General features: G+C 40.8%; 1 protein-coding gene across 1 annotated transcript in view; it reads left to right on the forward strand.

The window, feature by feature from the left end:
* LIFR (LIF receptor subunit alpha) overlaps nt 1-15,064 on the forward strand; it is a 91,673-nt gene extending 76,609 nt beyond the window's left edge. Inside the window, exons 16-20 of the mRNA XM_032628478.1 lie at nt 114-281; nt 4,290-4,451; nt 5,611-5,704; nt 7,380-7,458; nt 7,840-15,064. Coding sequence (XP_032484369.1) covers nt 114-281; nt 4,290-4,451; nt 5,611-5,704; nt 7,380-7,458; nt 7,840-8,460 — 1,124 coding nt within the window. The 3' untranslated portion in view covers nt 8,461-15,064. The remainder of the gene's footprint in view (nt 1-113; nt 282-4,289; nt 4,452-5,610; nt 5,705-7,379; nt 7,459-7,839) is intronic.
* Nucleotides 15,065-19,821: the final 4,757 nt, after the last annotated feature.

A 19,821-nucleotide genomic window follows, 5' to 3' on the forward strand; every position in this document is an offset into this window, starting at 1 on the left:
AAGTTCTGATTACAAGTTTAGCTATTTTTGAGGCTAGAAATCTCATTAAACCTTAATGTCTTGCTCTGTATTAGTAAACCCTCCTTTAGCTATTGACTTTTTTCCTTTTACAGCTCCAGTTGTTGCACCAAATTTTACTGTTGAGGATACGTCTGCAGATTCGATATTAGTGAAATGGGAAGAAATTCCTGTGGAAGAGCTTAGAGGCTTTTTAAGAGGGTACTTATTTTACTTTGAAAAAGGAGAGAGAGACACATCTAAGATGAGGGTTTTGGAATCGGGTAAGTAAATTACTAGAATAAGTATACTGTTTCTTAGAAGTTCTTTATTAAATAAAAAAAAAAAAAAAGAGGAGGAAAGAAAAAAAAGAAGTAAAGAAGCTACTGAGTAGTTTATTCAGACTTCCAGAATGTTCTGAAAAATAAGGAAGGGAAAATGCAGTCATTTGATGAATATGAGATTTTTAAGATTTTATTATGTGATCAGTGGCATGTAGTCTTTCAGAAATCATTTAAATCATTTATTCTGAGGCCTTTGATTGTGAGCCCCACAGGACAGAGAGCATCTCTCTAATCTTGCATGATCTATAACATAGCATCTTATGAAGGTTACTTTAAAAAAAAAAAAAAAAAGAGGTCTGGACTTCCCTGGTGGCGCAGTGGTTGAGAGTCCACCTGCCGATGCAGGGGACACGGGTTCATACCCCGGTCCGAGAAGATCCCACATGTCGCGGAGTGGCTGGGCCCATGAGCCATGGCCGCTGAGCCTGCGCGTCCAGAACCTGTGCTCCGCAACGGGAGAGGCCACAACAGTGAGAAGCCTGCGTACCGCAAAAAAAAAAAAAAAAAAAAAAAAAAGGTCTTCCTGTACTTACACTAATGGGGGAGAAAACTCAGGAACCTAAAGAATGGCTTCAGAGTCTCCTTTTATCTGACAAAGAGCCATCCACACAGTTAGCCACGACCTTAATGAGCTACGAAACTTAATTGATTTGATTGGGGATGTGTGTATCTATTAAATCTTAAAAAGTACAGTTAGTCCTTGACAAGTGGTAAGTGTATGCCCACAGACCTTTGAGAATCCTCAAATTTACAAATACAGAAATGTTTGTGCAGACTTTGGGCTTTAAACCCTAAATTACATTTCTGTTGGAAGCCAGATGATTTTTATTCATGGCTGAACAACACAAGTGTATCATCTCTTCAATTTGAAAGCTTTTATTTTCCTTAATGACCTTTCCTTGGAAAGAAACCATTTTAATTATAATATTTAATGCCTGACAAGTAGAGAACAACGCCACAGGGAGATGCTGACCAACTGGGCATTAGCTTAGTCACGTCCCGAGAGCAGCTGCGTAAACATGAGCCTCCCACAGACCACTAAGTTCTGCGTTCCCTGAACCTTCAAAGTTGAGGGAAACCCTAAATATCAGATTCTGCAAACATCCAGACTCTAGTGTCATTTCCCTCAGGTGCTCAGAAATTTTACACTTGAACCAGTTCAAATTCTAACATGTAGACTTCTAGTTAGGGTGGATTGGTCACTAAAAATTAGAGCAAAATAGAGAAAAAAGGACAACAATGCATAAAGCCACAGAGAACTGGAGAGGCACAAAAGAGGATTTGGAAACGCCGGGTGTGGAAGTGGGCCGAGTGACCTAGAGGAGTGGAGGGCAGGGCAGTCTAGGTGGACCATTGGGCATCAGTGAGAAGTAATTTGGTTCATTCTGCAGCACCAGAAGTGGAGGCCAATGGTTAGGATGAATCTGGGCTGAACAGCGGGAGTTGATTGTAAGTCTGTAAGGAGCAGTTAGAACCCCCAAGTCCTACACCAGCTTCATGTAGCTCATGTGAGTGCTCTCTCCCCTGCATGAGAACAAGAGGTATTCTGGACCAGAGAGCTTCCAGACAAGGGACACTGTAGCAAACCCTGTGACTCTCCCTCTTCCTCCTTCCCACCTGCTTCATAGGACATCTTCAGCTAGGCCTGTTTTCTGGGCAGGAGATGAGAGGATTAGAGTTAGTGGTTCCTGAGGAAAGACATAAAAGGTGCTGATATTTGGGGGATTATCCCAGTGAAAAGCCAGGAACCCACCTGGTCATTCCTCATCCATGATATAAGTGAAGCCCACCCCCCAGTAAGCCCCACCTATGTACACCAGGCTTCCAGTGAGCCTTTTAGTGGCTCACTCTCGAACATGACGAACAACCAGGGATAACCAGATGATTGACAAAGCTTCTAACCTGAAAGACAGACACCAGGAGAAACCAGAGGAAATGGATGCAATGTGGGAAAACAGAGAAATTTAAAACAAAACTATCCTTGGATAGTTGACGTATACTGTATTTATTGAAAAGACATGATGTTATAAAAAGGAACAAACAGAAGACAGTTAAGAATTCCTCAGAATTAAAAATGTGATCAAAGAAATTTTTAAGGAATTAAATGCAAGTGGAGAAATTAAATGAAAAATGGGGAAATTCTTCTGAAAATGAGACAAAGGCAAAGGAGAAGACTTGGAGGTAAAAGATTAGAAAGTTGGAGTTTGAGTCAAAGACCTGCACTGTCCTCCTTTATAAGAGTTCTGTTAAGAGAGAAGAGTGGAATGGAGAGAGGGAAATTATCAAAGTAATAGCACAAGAAAAAAATGTCCCAAAACGGAAAGACCTCAGTATATACAGTAAAAGGTGCCATTAAACACACAGTAAAATAAATAGAGAAAAAGATCTATTCTGAAGTATGTCACCATGAATTTTCAGAGCACCTGATATATAGAGAAAAAATCCTAGAAACAATCAGAAAAGCATCTCTTGTGCAAGGATCAAGAATAAGAATGGTAGCAGGCCTCTCAACAGTGTACCAGATACTAGAAGATATCACAGCTACATCTTCAAAGTACTGAGTGAAAATTATTTTCAACCTTAAATTCTGTACTCAGCCAATCTATCTACAGATACAGTAGTATCCGTACTACTATCTATGAGTGTAGAATGAAGACATCTTTAGACATGGAAGGCTGCACATATTACTTCCCCCGTGTATCCCTTCTCCAGAAGCTCCTAGAAGAGTGTGTGTCAATACGAGGAAATAGTGGGGCAGGGAGTTCTAGGATGAGAGCACCTAGAAGACTTCCAGTACAGAGCAGACGCCCCAGGAAGCAGCCTGGGGGGAGTGGGCAGCAGCTGGGGGAAGCAGCGGCCCTGGGATGTTGTTGTTTTGGACCACGTGGAAACTTGTATGGAATATTCATTGGAGGGTGTTGGACGAATCAGTAATTGGTACATTAAGCAAATAAGGAAGAAAAGCAGTTATAACAACAGAAACATAAGAAAGGAAACATGATCGTACCAAGCAGTTTGTCTTAGTAGTAATTTGTATTTATATGACCATTACAATGTGAACACTGAAGTTATCAAATTTTTTGATGTTTCTCTATGAATGATGTGGGCTCGAGGGGAGAAGGGGTAGTGGTTGTGTGTTAGAGCTAATGTCTAATATTTAAAAATCAAGCACTGCCAATTTAAGTTTATTTCAAAATATGGAGGTCAGTACCCAAAGAGACCGGTAACTTGATTTTGAAGTGATTGTTCGTGGTGGGGAAAGATGCTGGCAGGAAACTGCTGCTTTTTGTTTTTAGCCATATAGTACGATTTAGTTTTAAACTATTAAACTGCATTTTTTTGGTTAAAATTTAAAAAATAATTTAACAATTTAAACAATTCTCCACATTTCCTTTCAAAATGGTTCAAGGGCGTCCTCTCTAATCTCTCATTTGAGAACTCAGATGCACTGCCTCGTTTCCTGCGTGGTTTGAAGCGATCTCTGTTGATTTATGATCTTGCTTCCTTGAGTTTCTCGCTTGACTCACAGGCATGATCAGCCCGAGTGACAGTGTCCCTGCCCCAGTGAGTTTTGGTTGTGGTGGGTTTTCATGCTCTTAGTAAAAGAAAGAGAAGAGACTTTTATTGATTGCCTGCTATAGGCCAGGTATTATTCTAGAGAATGTGCACGAAAACTTCACAGAGCCCTGAGAGCTAAGTCATGATATTCTATTTCATAGTTAGAGAAACTCAGGTTCAGAGGCGTTTAAATAATAGGTACAGATAACATAGCTACTACCTGGCAGAGGTAGAACTTGAACATGGCTCTGGCTGGCTCCACGGGCCTTGGCCCTGGAGGCGACGAGCATTCAGACTCATTTAAAAAGGATGTGAATGTGACAGCTTTGAGTAACCATGTGATTAAGATGGTATAGAGATCAGTAATAATCTTCTTCACTTTAAAAATAGGTCGTTCTGACATAAAGGTTAAGAATATTACCGACATATCCCAGAAGACACTGAGAATTGCTGATCTTCAAGGTAAAACAAGTTACCATCTGGTCTTGCGAGCCTATACAGATGGAGGAATGGGGCCAGAGAAGAGCATGTTTGTGGTGACAAAGGAAAATTGTGAGTTAAATGTTGTCATCGAGTTGCTTTCCGAACTTAAGTGCATTGTGTTTCCAGTGATTTTTGTTTATATAGGAATGCCCCTTTTTAAAATTTCATATTTTGTTACACTTTTATAGTGGGTGGAGGGCAGTACTGAAAGGCCATGAGATATTCACATGTATTCTTACCAGTTACTGCCTAATGCGTAGTTAAGAAATTAATGAATTAATGGTACCTCTGAAGTCTAGAGTTCTAAATTCATGTTGAACTTATATAACGGTCAACTGGTTTAAAATTTTTTTTACCCGAAATATTCTGTGACTTTTGGCATATCCAGGGAAGAGTGTAAGAAATAGCCTTAAAAAAAAGCATAGGGCTTCCCTGGTGGCGCAGTGGTTGAGAGTCCGCCTGCCGATGCAGGGGACACGGGTTCGTGCTCCGGTGCGGGAAGATCCCACATGCCGCGGAGCAGCTGGGCCCGTGAGCCATGGCCGCTGGGCTTGCGCGTCCGGAGCCTGCGCTCCACAACAGGAGAGGTCACAACAGTGAGAGGCCCGCGTACCGTCAAAAGAAAAAACCAAACCAAAACAAAACAAAACAAAAAAAAGCATAAAGCACAACACTCATAAATTTGAGATGGAAAGTAGAGAAGAGTGATGGACTTGACTAGCTTGTCAACAGCAAAGAACTTTCATTTGATCACGGGCTTATTCTCTAGCCCTGGGCTGGAGTTCATACATGCCCTTAAATAAAGGACCATGTAGAGATGGTTCTCAGCTGGGGGTGATTTTGCCTCCTAGGGGACAGTTGGCAGTGTCTGGTGACAGTTTTGGTTGGTGCTACTGGTATCTGGTCATTAGAAGCCCAAGGATGCTGTTCAACTTCCTACAATGCATGTGACAGCCTCCTCCCTGCAAAGCACACAAGAAAGAAGTATCTGCCCTAAGATGTCAGTAGTGCCAAGGTAGAGAAACACTGCTCTGAAGAATTTAAGTGTTAGTATAAAAATTATTACAATACTTTTTAAGGTTATATTTTAATAGTTTTTCAGTTTCCCTGGAGCAGTTTGGATTTTTTCTTCAAATAATCTGCTGACTTAAATATCTTATAATGCGAATTTATTCTCTGGTTCATACTAAAAATGTTGATTTTAATATCTACAACATTCTCTTTTCAGCTGTGGCATTGATTATTGCCATTCTCATCCCAGTGGCAGTGGCTGTCATTGTCGGAGTGGTAACGAGTATCCTTTGCTATCGGAAACGAGAATGGTAATGATTTACCCTTGCTGTTTTGTTCTTAAGGGCATGATTATTTAGTTTATGTGTTAAAAAATAAGTACAACTTTTTGGTGGAAACAAGGTAGTAAAAAATATTTGTATTGGTCAGAATTAACATTGGAATTAACATTAGGCAAGAACATGGCACATTATTTAAAGGTTTTAAAATTTACAAAGTAAAAGTATAAATTTTTCCCTACCATATTTACTAATTAAAGTAATAGCAGTTGTGCTAAAAAAATATTTATAGGGATAAATAGGTCAATAGCTATATGCAAGATTAAATGTAGTCTAATGATTGAGGTATCACTTGTCCTGGTGACCTATTTAGAAAATCTGGTCATTTATTCAACAAATAAGAATGACCCCTCCCATGTGAAGGGGGACATAGTGGTGAACTAAAATAAGAATGGTCATTAGAATTATAGGATAGTGGGGAGGATGGACGTGAAACCCATAAGCATTTAATAAATATATGGGTACAGATTGTGAGTGGGTGCTAGGAAGGACACGGGCGGCATGAGGAGAATAGCGGGGAATCACGTCACAGGAGGTGGTCAGGCTTCCCTGTGGACGTTCCACTGCAGCAGGGTCCCAAAGGGGAAGGAGAGGGAGAGAATGTACCAGGCAGAGAGAATTAGAATAGATTCTAGTTAGAATAGAATTAGAATAGATTTCTGTGAGGGCCCAGAAACTGGAAAGAGCTTGATCTTCTGGAGAAAGTGAGAAGTGTGTGTCCGGGAGCAGCGGAGGGAGTGGTGTGAGCTGAGTGAAGTGAGGTAGGGTAAGCGCGGGGCTCGGGAGAGAGTGCCTCGTGGTCAGCCAGCAGGAGGTGTCCTGGGCTGGGCTTGTGGCACCTGGCCATGTTCATGCACAGACTGTCCTCACTGGCCTTGAAAAGGCCGTCATTCATGATAAAGAAGAGAATGTACTCTAGCAATCCTGGCTTATAAATCAAAATAGTAACAGTTTAGAACCGTAGAATACCCTGTTTGGTAACCATATTCTCATTACCCAAAATCACCTTTTAAAAATGATTTCAATACAAAAAAAAAGATAAAGTTAGGAGGTAGTTTAGAAGTTAGAGCATTTCGGACTTACATTAACAACATTTCTTTTTCCTGCAGGAATTTCAAATAATAAAGGTTTTTTAAGAGCTATAAATATGGTAGGGCACTAAGCAGATTTCCTTTTTGTTTGTGTTTAGTTTTTGCTCAAGATTAATAGCCTTCCTTTTTCTGATAATCCAGAGCCTGTTTTGAGCAGTAGAGAACTACATAATGCAAACATGTTCCCAAGTAGTTGACTGTGCTGAATCCAGTCTGCAGTATGAATATTTTGGCCATGAGTAATGCCCGTATTTGACTTTTGACTTGATAGCACAATCACCATTTTAATTCTTTGCTTTCCATTTCCATAAGATACATAAGACACTGTAGTTCTAGGAATAGAAGTACCATTTCTGCTTTTCAGATAGAAACCTCTCAGTGCATTATATTGAAAGTTCTAGTGACTGATCACGCTGAAAATGATCTTCCATTTTTATCTCAGATGTTCATTAGAGTATTCATATGAAACGTCAAAATAAGCCTGATAACTTATTAACTTATTTATTGTCTAATTGATAATCTTATTATTAAATGTACTTAATCATCTTTATTTAAAGGATTAAAGAAACCTTCTACCCTGATATTCCAAATCCAGAAAATTGTAAAGCTTTACAGTTTCAAAAGAGTGTCTGTGAGGTAATCCTTTATTTTCTTACGTTTACCTTTGAAGTACTGACTTCCCTTTTTTAGTTTTTTTGTGAAGAGTTTTTAACATGTCAGTGTCATCCAGAGTAAAATGTATTGAGAAAATAGCAGTGCTTGAACTGCTGAACTTCTAAAATTATTAGTTTTAAATTGTTTGTACATGGTCTTTTTTTTCACTACTCTTAAGACCAAGGAAAATACTGATATGTAGAAAAGAAAGTAGCTTTGCTCTAGTATGCACTACAGAATAGTAGAGACACATTTTTATGAGCACCTGTGAAAAACAATATAAAATAATGCTGCTTTTTGTAGGAGAGGCATTGCAGCAGCGTTTCGTGGCATCCTAATCCCTGTTTTAAAACTTATTTCTAGGGAAACAGCGCTCTTAAAACACTGGAAATGAATCCTTGTACCCCAAATAATGTCGAGGTTCTGGAAACTCGATCAACAGTTCCTAAAATAGAAGATACAGAAATAATTTCTCCAGTAGCTGAGCGTCCAGAAGATAACACTGATGTGCAACCGGAAAACCATGCGGTTGTATCTTACTGTCCACCGGTCATTGAGGAAGAGATGGTGAACCCAGGAGCGGATGAAGCCGGAGGGGCCTCACAAGTCATTTACATTGACATTCAGTCCATGTACCAGCCTCAGGCAAAACCAGAGGAGGAACCCAGAAACGACCCTGGAGGGGGGACAGGCTATAAGCCACAAATGCACCTCCCCGTTACTTCTACTGTAGAAGATCTGGCTGCAGACGATTTAGACAAAACTGCAGGTTACAGACCTCAGGCAAATGTAAAGACTTGGAACTTAGTATCTCCAGACTCACCTAGGTCCACAGACAGCAACAGTGAAATTGTCTCTTTTGGAAGTCCATGCTCCATTAACTCCCGACAATTTTTGATTCCTCCTAAAGATGAAGATTCTCCTAAATCTAATGGAGGAGGCTGGTCCTTCACAAACTTTTTTCAGAACAAACCAAACGATTAACAGTGTCTCCCTGTCACTTCAGTCTACCATCTCAATGAGCTCCTGTTGCCGGGTCAGCACTGGGCGCCTTGGAGGGATCCTGTGAAGTGTTGCTAAGCGAGGTGGACTTCACTCATGCAAGTTACACTGAAAGTGTTAGCGTGCTTCCGATGTGGTCTCAAAGCCAAAACACGGTAACTCAGAAATTCAGTCCACGCAACTCACAGTTTGGAGCTATTTGTGATTCGAGCCAAAGAATTCTCACATTGCTTTACCTTTAGGAAGCATTTCAATAACGGATACTGCCTGGTCCATACGTGCAAAACAAACCCCACAGCAACTGTATTCTGTTCTGTTGTTCGTCAGGTTTTCTCATGCATGTACCTTAAGGAATTGTAAGCAGATTTGCAGGCAAGGGAGAAAAATGTCAGAGTAACAGATGAAGTTTATTTGCCTGACATTTGCTCCATTCTAGATGAAAAACAAGCACAGATTTTAAAACTTTTAACATTATTCTCTATCCACAGCATTGAAGAAAACTCATATAATTTTTAATGTATCAACAGCAACACCTGTTTAGTGTTTTGTTTGATAAAGTATGTTGATTTCTGTGCCTACTGTATAGTGGTTACCAAACAGTTTTCTCAGGGGTACAAACTTGGAAAACAAGCGTGACACTGACCAGCTCAAATCAGAATCACGTTTTCTTGCTCTAGAAGATTTTTCACACCGTTCCATTATTTTTTAGCTTTTATGCTAGCTTCCTTTATTAGGTTGCCCTAATATTTAAAACTAAGTTTCTAGGACTGTAGATCTTAAGATTTTTTAAAAATTCATTGTTTTGTTTTTTGGTGACAGTGTCAGCTTTATAAATACATGAGCAAATTCAGTACTCCTCCTAAGCATGTAATTCCAGTGACTTACTATTTGAGACGACTACTAAGCAATACCTGGCGGCATTAGCCGTCTGTATAGTTCGGATTGGCCTCAGTCCCTCCTGAGAAGACCACGCTTTGAGCCCCGGTTGCCCAGGCAGTGACGACCTCTGACACCTTCTAGCAGGTGTTCCTCCTCACTGTGCATCTTAGCAGTTCCTCCCTCTTAAAGGGTCATCAGTCCAGACTATCTGATTCAGTCCTCAGATTTTTACGTGTAAAACTAAAAAGATAATGCTTCTTATAGGGACAGTTACTCAAGGGCTATTTTATGTGGAATGTCATAAGATGGCTTTGAATTCGTGGGCATACCCGTATTAAAGGTGCAGCAGTTACTCTGGGAGTCGTCCAGAGTTGTGTCCTCACAGCATCCTCTGTTTTCATATGTCTAGAATGAACGTGGTTCTTGGAAAAGCAAACTGAAAATCTAAAAAGTGTATATTTTCCCTGCCTTCAGGCTGTCTATGTATTTTGAGTTAAGGCCAAAGTACTTGAGAATTTGGAAGATGTAAAGAAGTCAAGATATGCCTTTCTTTTTTTTTTTTTTATCATCTGAGGCTCTGTAATGTGTTTGCACATAGTGGATCAGTTATTTTTTTTCTAGCCCATAATGTATCGTTGTAAAAACCATGTTGTGGAAAAAAGCCACAATAAGGGTGACAAGGGAGAAAGTCTGTTTAGGTACTCTGTTTATGAATCCTGATTTTAATTGCTAGGATTCAATTAAATTCCTGAGCTTCTTGATATATGAACATGTGGAGTGAAATACAATTAATTATGTATACAAATAGTGTAGTAAAACTACATAATAGCTCACAGAAATTTTCAACAATGAAAATTATATCAAACCAGAGCCACCTCCTGTAAACAGTTCGCTCTGTCTTCTCGTTTCTCCTGTTGGGCTCCTTCCCTTTGCTTCCACACTCAGACCTGGGCCTGCCTTCTCTTCCTGCAGAAGTTTGTCATTACCACACCCCTCTTGCCCCCAGCTCATGCCTTTTTCCCCATCAAAACTCACCAATCGTGTACCTCCTCTCTTTAGGATAAGTGTTGGCCAAGGTAGAAGTTTACTGATCTAAACTCCACTAACCTGAGGTAACGGGAAAAGGCCAGAAGAGACTGTTTGATCTCTGCCATTAATGCATATGCGTTTCAACTGTGACCATCTGTATCCAGAGCCCTATCTAACCTACATTATGACTCATTTGTTTGGCTAATGGTGAATATCACCGGGGCTCTTGAGTCCTATCACTCCATCCAAGACTTCACAGCTTTTTCTGCAGGAAAAAGATTCAGAGTGCAGCTTACCTCTCCCCTGCCTCTGGAGATCCATACGCCAGATCACTGGGTTAATGAGAAGCAGAGTATCACTCTGTTAGTCTGGGCAGGCTCCTTATAACCTGTGATATGCTTAGAAGAGTGTGGTTTAGGTCTGAGGTCAAAACAGTTTTCCTTATCTTTTCCTGGTGAATTGAGAATTGCTAGACCTGCTCTACAGATGGGAAGGGATTACTTCCCAACCCCTGCCCCACCTGGGCACATGGGGACAGGGTGAGAGGAGGGAACTGGGGAGAGAGAAAACACCCTCTGTCACGTATCTCTGGTTGCTTGTGGCACTGGAGACCCTGGCAAACGTGTACTGTTTGTCAGTGCCAGGACCATGCACACGGGTGACAGGTGGTCTAATAGGGCCATTCTCTGTCCAGTCACATTAGCTCCTCTCTTTGGGGGAGGGCTAACTAAAGGCTGCTTAGAAGGGGAGGCTAGATGTGTTCCCTCCAGCACTTCCTGACTGGGAGAATAATTGGGAAACCCCTCTTTCCTGCTAAAGTTTCCAAGTAGAGCCCAGTCATTGGTTAGAAAATTCTAAATGTCTGAAGCAGAAGTATATCCCATTATGTCTTGATCAGTGCTGTGTAAAGGATACATTTTCACATCTCCTACAAGCCAGTTAACTTATCAGCCAGTTTCAGATCAAGTTTCCCTTGTGAGGAATGGAGATTCTGGTGGTCATTTTGACTGCCTTTCTCTTGTGAGTGGCCATCTTAAATAAACACTATTTAACATAAAAGTATTCTTGGAGGACTTAGCTAGGCTTTTGACATTAGAGAGACCTTGTAAGTTATGTATTGCATGGATTAGCATCCGTATACGATTGAAGTCTTCAGTGTGCTGAACCTGAAGAAGCCTGGATTTGACATTATGGCCCGAGGATCTGGATAGTGGAATTGGGTGTTTATGTGCTTAGGTGATAGAGGTGCTTTGTTCCTGCAGCTTAGACATAGAGGCAGCCATTCACGGAAAAGTTTCAGCCTCATTTTCCATACCAGCATTGCTTTCATGGTTCATGGATCTGAAGGATCGCATTTAGAACATCTACTCCTCTTGCCCTCTCGGAAACTGTGGCAAAAGTCACATTCTTAAACCTTCATGCAACTTGTATTCTTGTTGGAAATTAGTCCTGTAATTTCTTAATTGTCTTCATACCGTCCATATTTAAAGAACATTACAGGCTTTTCTGTATTTGAATAATTAGATGTAGTTTAGTGAAGGAGACTAGGGAACATTTTCTTCCAAAAGGAATTTGGAATCAATTTTAGGATAGCTTGAAATGAAAGTACTCCCTAACCTGGTCAATACGCAGAAATGTCATCTCAAAGTTTTCTACTGCTCAGGCATATAACCAGATAAAACTTTTTTTTTCTATTTAATTTTTACTGTTTTCTGTTTTGAACCATGTTAAAATTTGTATATCTTTTATAAAATGCCTTTTTATCCTTATTTTGAAAGTATAAAATTGGGCATCTCAGAAGTCAAATGTAGGATCATTAGCTAATCAATGGAAGTTCAGTCCGTTTCTTTATTGACTGAGTTCCATCCCAGAATGTGCAGATTCAACAGAGTTTTCCTGAAAGGTGGTATGTGTCAAGATCTAGCTTGTGTAGATCTGAGACCACTGGCTTGAAGATTCAAATCTACTCTAGAAGTGACTCCACAGTTTGAGTGAAAACTTGAGAAAGACTCATGCAAAAGCATCACTAGATATCTTTCTTATTCCAGCCTAATTCTAAGTGTTCACAGTATCTTTTTATTTGATGGGTATACAACGTGGGACATGTTTGTACCAACCAGGTGTTTCTAGTAAATCAACAACACATGGATGTGTGAGCTTAACTGACTAGGATAAGCACTCATTCTCCTGATAAACGCTTTCTTCAAAGCATTGTTTTAAACTGGTATTTCCTGCTGAAACAACGTTTCATGGTACCATGCCCATCGTTATTTTTTATATCCAGAAGAAAATCTTTCACAAAAGAAAATGAGTTGTGACTAAACCTACTGGAAATGCAGCTTTTAGACATGACCTTAGAATATCATTGTTAATGGCTTGTTTTGAATTTGGTCTATTTATACCTCTGTGGATTATGTACCAGGGCTATTAATATTTAAACCTCTTATTTCAATAGGGTGGTGAGATTTTTATTCCTTTTCAGTTAGTACTTTTGTCTTAACTATTACATGATCATATTCGTGTTAATTATAATACAAAGGAACTGTTTTTAATGCTGATAATGGATTAAAGAACATTCTGTTCATTGAAATGTCAGGCTTTATTGTATATGGTAAGATTTCAGGGGATGTGATTTGAATATATCCAAACCCTTATAATTATGATACTGAGTTATGACAGGATTCTATTAATTTTAACCATGGGTAGCATTTGTTTCTTCCTCTATTAAGAATGTTAATATTTTGGATTATACATGTCCATGTTATCAAGAGAATTTACCCGTGCAAGACAAATTCTAACTGTGCAACATTTTTATGAAGATGAAAAGTGATGTTTTTAAGAGGGAAACTCTCTGAATTTTTTTTCCTATGTGCAAGTGCCTAGTTGAAGAAACGTAGAAACAATAAATTCAAAAGCTCTTAAATACTAACCAAATACAAAACAGTAATAACTTATATTACTTTTTGGTTGCTATAACTGAATACCCTAAAAACTGAGAGATGTGAATGGGGGGAAAAATGACTGTTTAATTGATAAGGAATTGGTTTTTATTACATTTACATATATCTTCTAAGATTGCCTTTGCAGCAGCCAATCAGAACTTTAAAACAAACAAAAACACTAACAATATAGACCTTATGCTGCACTTAAGCCAAAAATACTTTGTATACCTGACTGAATGGCTCACTTAAATGTACTGAATTTCCTTATACATTTAAAATGTACTTCCCTTAAGAATTACTCCATTTTAAATGGGTAACTTTCAATTTCTGAACTTACTATTTTTCCTCAGCATTCCGGTGGTATATTATAAAAGATCGGAAGATTTCTAGGTGGTAATGCAATTTTCATTAAAAAAACATGGACAAGTTAACTGTTAGGTTTAACCTTAACATTAATTAGTATTTTTGTAGTTGATCATAGAAAACAGTACTGAATAATGATTTTCATAATTTTTTTTCAAATACTCTGTCCCCAGTTTGATTTTCAATACTTTTTCCCATTATTTGTGACATATCCTTCAATTTAATTTTTTCCTTCCAACATAATGTTTCAGAAAAATGTGAATACGTTATGAATACAACACACAAAAACAAACCCTATTCCATTCACTGTTGTGGAAGGGTAGGTATTACATGATGCCCTGGGATTGGGATTTGTTTTATCCAATTATTTTCTCCAAAAGGAGCAAGGCATTTTCTTACATTTCAATTCAGAATTGCTTGAAAAAGATAGGCTTGGATAGAGAGACATCCTAAATTTGAGATGGTGCCACCTTAAGGTATGTCCAAAGGTAAAGTCATTTTAGAACACTCAGTTTTCCTAATAGGAGTATGTTACCTTTCTTTCTCTTTCATTAGCTGGCCACAAGTCAGAGGTCCTTATAATGCTAGGAAGTTACCATTTTTTACTTTCAAAATTGCATTATAGTGAATTACTGTTTACAAAATACACATACTGTGAACAGATATAAGTTTTTGTCTTTTATAAGGTCGTTTGTAGAATGAGTGTTTTTTTTAAAGGGGATGTTATATGTTAAATATTTTCAGTTTTTTATAAATACTAGTAACTGTTTACTAATTTTTGTTTGGTCAGGTGTGTGCAAATGTAGCTGAAAGATAGGGAGAAACTGCAAATCCAGAACTGTTTCATTTTTCATTTCTTGAAGTGTTACCACTACAGACTTTTCTTTTTTTATCTGAATGATCAGTTGTGATGTTCTGTACCTAAAATCGTGCTTAATCATATCAGGAGACATTTACATATGCACATGCAGGAAGCAGACTACAGACTGCAGTATATTTGTGTGATATTCAGTCTGATTCACGAAAGTCCCAGTTTAATATGGAATAAAACAACTCCGCTTACAGAGACGACAACTGAAGTGTTTTCTACCTTATGCAAATTTGGAGATTATGTTGCTGTTAGAAGGGAAAATTTGGACATTTTATATTGTAGAATTTCAGAATTTAGTTTCCATATCTTTTGGGAGACATGGTTAATAGCAAGAACATAGAATATAAGTAACCTATTACTAAGACACCTTAAATGTTAAACTAGTATGCTTGGCTGTTAACTCTAGAGATGTTACCTATGTTTGTTTTTAAAACATGCATGTATTTAACAATTTTATCATAGTATTGTCATGGAAAAAATAAATATATTTTCTTACAACTTACACTGACAGATTTGGGCATTATTTTGGGTTTTTTTTTTTTTCCTCCTGTTTTAGGCACTTAGGAGAAGTGGCTCCTGCTTTGTTGTTGTTAATACTTTTGGTTCTATCTCATAAGAATTATAGTGGTTATGAAGCAATCACATAGGGCTCTGACTAAATTTTTAATATTTTAATATATTGCTATGCCATTGATATAATCTCCCATAAGTTTTCTTAAATCTATATTCTATTTACCAGACAGGTTACCATAAAATAATCAGATAGCGGGGAGCCAACATTACAAAACACATACTAAATAAATACTGGCCCTTAAAGTATACGGTTTTCAATTGTTCTTCTCTGAGGATAACCTAAACATTTCTTGAAATTCTAGAAATATATCAAAATTTTATTATCAAGTTTTTGAATTTGGAAATATAGTCATCGATTCAGCAAAACCTCAGTAATTTTGAAGGATGAAGTGATCTTAAATAGAATTTCATAAGGGGAGAAATTAAGTCTTCAGTCTTACGTAGCCTACGCTCACCCAGAGTAACAACTGATGTATTATGAAGAAACTGTAGACCAATTTTAAATTAACTGTGAAACACATGTTACTATTTAAGTACCATTTAAGAGCTCATACATGTGGTCTGCCCTTTATGGAGACCTCAGTGCGTATCTAGTTTCCCAGATGGTGAGTTCTTGAGCCAAAATGTATAGCACCATCAACCCCAGGAAGTTTGAAAGGATCGAAAGGAGAGGAATGAAGTAGTTATTAGGGGAAAGCAAAATAGAGGTGTGTGAGTAATGTTTTTCACGTATGGTATTCAACATCACACTAAAATGTTAGCGTACAAACAAGTTCATTACAAAAGGCCTGTGTAAGAACTGGTTTTCAGTGGCCTATACATTTGATCCATTACCCTTCCCCCGGCGTGACTAATAATAGAATTGAATTAAAAGTACTTATTCAGTCTGCAAGAACCAATGAAGTTGAAGTAACAGATGTCTTAAACTGATTTGGGATTAAACCTGAGATGATTTTTATCCCAGAGTAATTACTTTCAGATTAAAGAAACAAGAAAAGCTTTTAAGGATGATTTTGATAGAAACTGTTAAGTGGGAATCATGTTAAAATGAGTACAACTGCCGTGCATGGAGCTCGTAATTATCCATCCCCACAAGTTTGCAAGATGAGAAAGAATTTCAAGTCTCTGCTGACATTGAAACCTTTTCCCCCTGCTGTCCCCAGCCAACTTGATCTCGGCCGCAGAGCTGGCTCTTCACTCTGGACTCAGCCTTCAGAAGCAGGGCGGGTCTGGTTCTCTTCCTGGCACTAGAGGCCTTGCACACACACCCCACCCACATTTTCCTCGAGTTGATGGAGACGCGGGAAGCCCTGAGGAAGCAGAGCATTAACACGTGGCCCTTCCTGGTCCCAAATTGCCCAAGGACCAGTGCAGACGACGCACCGTCTTCAGAGATGTACCTGGAGTCTGACTTTCTCAGTCACCTTTTGTGGCTCCTTTCCTTTTCTGTGGCTTCTGCAGGTGTCACGCCCCGGGCAGCGGCTGCCTCGTGTGAGTGGCGCAGCCCTGGCTCCCGGCCAGTTTCACCACCACTGACTACCTGGGCAACCCCAGAGAAATTCCTCCACCTCTCACCTCATTGACCTCAGCTCCGAGCTGTGGGTCTTGATCACCTACCTTTGCGCAGTTGCGGAGATGCCAGGTAGCGGACACAACGCTCCCGACAGAACAGATGTCGGGTTGTTACACGCTCCTGTATCCCTTGAGAAACCTCAGGAGCACCTCGGACTTTCTGACCAGCACCTTAAAGATGTAAATGCCTTAAAACTGGCTCAGATGCGCCTTAGGTTAGTGACATCTCTCAGGTACCCAGAGGGGAGTTAGCCAGCAGGAGGCCTGCTAATTAAAGCACGGGATCTCTTCCCATGGGACCGGATGCTGTAGGCTTCACCTTTCTTCACTTGGGTAACTTCCGGTCTCCGTCTAAGCGGCGCTGCCAGAGTACGTCTTTCCAGGCTCCTGGGAGCCCCGTCGTCTGCCTTCCCAGCGCGCCCACCCCCCCGCGGTCTGAGCACACTCCTAAGGCTTCGGTTGATAGCAGGAGTCGAACGGCTGCATCCACAGAGCTTAGCGTAGTGTCCGCTGCATCACAAGTGCTTGATGAATATTCTTTAAACAATTGCGCCTTGAAAGAAAAAGCAGTTTAATATGTTTCCCTAGATATTAGAAATGTTATCTTACAGAGCGGTGACACGCCTGTGGAAGAGTCTCCAAGGATGGAAAGACAGGGCAGTCCTCGTGGAGCTGGCATGCCTCGGAAGAGGAAGGAGTCTTCCCAGGTCATCTGGGAGAAGATCCTGCTGTTCATGGTAGATGCTCCAGTATTTGTTGCATGCAGCTACCCTTTGTTCTCCTCAAAGGAGGTTCGCCCTCATCCTGTTATCTCTTTGACAGGAGCAGATAGGGGATAAATGGGCTTTATTGGAAGTGACCACAGGTTAGGGCCCTTCTCCCACCCACTGCCCATTCCCCACCTCTTCCCGCTTTAAAATGTATTTCACCCTCTCTGTCGGGTTCTCTCCATCCTTCCTGCAAAGTGACAATTAGCATCATCAAGCGATTCGTTCCTGCCCCCCATCTCTCTCTCCCCAATCGCATATCTGCTTCTCTAGGAGACAATCCTTGCCCCATCTCCCAGGCATTTACTTGATGGGCAGGTGCCCTGGTACTTGCTGCAGGCTGCACTGGGCTATAGTCTCATACTCCACCCAGAACTGACACATAGCTCTCCTCTACACCGAAACTCTCAGGCCAGACGTCCCCAAAGAGCTGGACCCATGGTTCCAGGCTCCTCCAAGCCTACAGCCTTACATTCAGAGAGAAGAAGGTGCCCTTCCTCCCGGCTCCCAGGGAGGACTCTGGTTGGCCTGGCCTGTGTCACGTGTCCATCGCTGGTGCAGTCGTGTGGCTCAACAGAAGTTCTATTCAAGGGCCACTTCCACAAGTACCACATCGTTAGAGTTGGAAGAGGACCAGGCCCCCAAACGAAGGAAGGTGATATTCTGAGTGGACAGAACAATAAATTGGCACTATAGACTCCCTGAAGAAAAGCTAGAGAATAGATAAAAGGAAAAAGAAAAAAAATCCCTCAACCTTCTCATGCAGCATTAGCTATTTTTAACGTTTTACTTTTTGTCCTTTCAGACATTTTTCTATGTGAATGTGTATGTATATATATATTTACACATATTTTCATATGTTTGTACCTGTATGCATACATATATAATTATATTGTATATTCTATTTTGGAACTTGATTCTTCTTTTTCTTTCTTTCTTTTTTTTTTTTTTTTTTTTTGCGGTACGCGGGCCTCCCACTGCTGTGGCTTCTCCCGTTGCAGAGCACAGGCTCCGGACGCGCAGGCTCAGTGGCCATAGCTCATGGTCCCAGCCGCTCCGCGGCATGTGGGATCTTCCCGGACCGGGGCACGAACCCACATCCCCTGCACCGGCAGGCGGACGCTCAACCACTGCGCCACCGGGGAAGCCCAAACTTGATTCTTATATATAACATTTTGAAAATCTTTGAATATCGATAGGATATTTTATGACATTATTCTTTCATGGATATATAAGATTCCAAAGTACAGGTGAATTCTTTAAATTCAGCATTCTGGACGTTTGTACTGTTCACACTTTTCATTAAATAATGGATGACTTTAAAACTCAGGTGAAGCTGTTTGGCACTGATTTTTTTCAGCATTAAGAAGCCACACTTGAATTCACACTAGGTGCCACTGGCCCGTGATGCTCAAGAACTCCCAAACCAGCTTTCCTATGCTGTCATATGTGGTTTTCACCACTGAGCGACTAGTGAAGATTTTGACCTAATGCAGAGTTCTACTGCTTACGTGCCGTTTCCTCTAGGATGATGGGGCGGCCAGCAGGAGCTTGGAACAGGGGCTCCTCAGGGCTCATCCACTGAATTCCAAGCTGGGCCCCTAGTCATTGGTGACGGTTCCAGGACCCAGGGGAAACAAGATACTGCAATATTTATTGATATAAGGAGAAATTGTAAAAGACTGCCATGCTCTCTGGGAATAGAAGTTCTCTTATCCTGGGAGTCTTGGTTTGACTCATGGTTTGGGGAAGTAGCAGACTGTGGCACGTTCTTCTGATGGGATAGCACAGGACATAAAGCGCACTTGAAGGAGACAAAGCAGGTCTCTGGGGAAGTGCGGTCTGGAGGTGGGAGGGACTGGGGTCAGAGGTGAAGAGGGTTGGCGGAGGCAGGTTCTAAGATGGTCCCTGGGGCTCCTGGGCCCGGCTCTACACACCTGGTACAATCCCACCCCGTGGAGTGTGGCCCGGCCTGTGCCTATGACGGGAAGGCACTCCCACAATCAGGTTACTCATCAGTGGACCCTGTGTTAATGAAAAGGGAGGCCGCACAGGGCGGGCCTAACCTAATCAGGAGAGCTCTTACGAGAGACCAGGCCTCTCAGAAAGACGGTCTCCTGCTGCCTTGGAAGAAGCAGGTGCCCGGTGGGCTTGGAAGAGGGCCCGAGTCTCCAAGGACCCCACAGGCCTGGCCGATGCTGGTTTGAGGAACAGAGACTTCACTGGCCTTTATGTCTCCCCGGTGCCTCGTCCAGGCTGGTTCGCATACAGTGAGTTTCCACGGAGGGGCCGCTCCAGCAGTGCTTGTGAGGATCCAGGAAAGCATTTTGCATCCCCACCTCATCCT

Source organism: Phocoena sinus, chromosome 3 (assembly GCF_008692025.1).
Source record: "Phocoena sinus isolate mPhoSin1 chromosome 3, mPhoSin1.pri, whole genome shotgun sequence".
NCBI classification, from domain to species: domain Eukaryota; kingdom Metazoa; phylum Chordata; class Mammalia; order Artiodactyla; family Phocoenidae; genus Phocoena; species Phocoena sinus.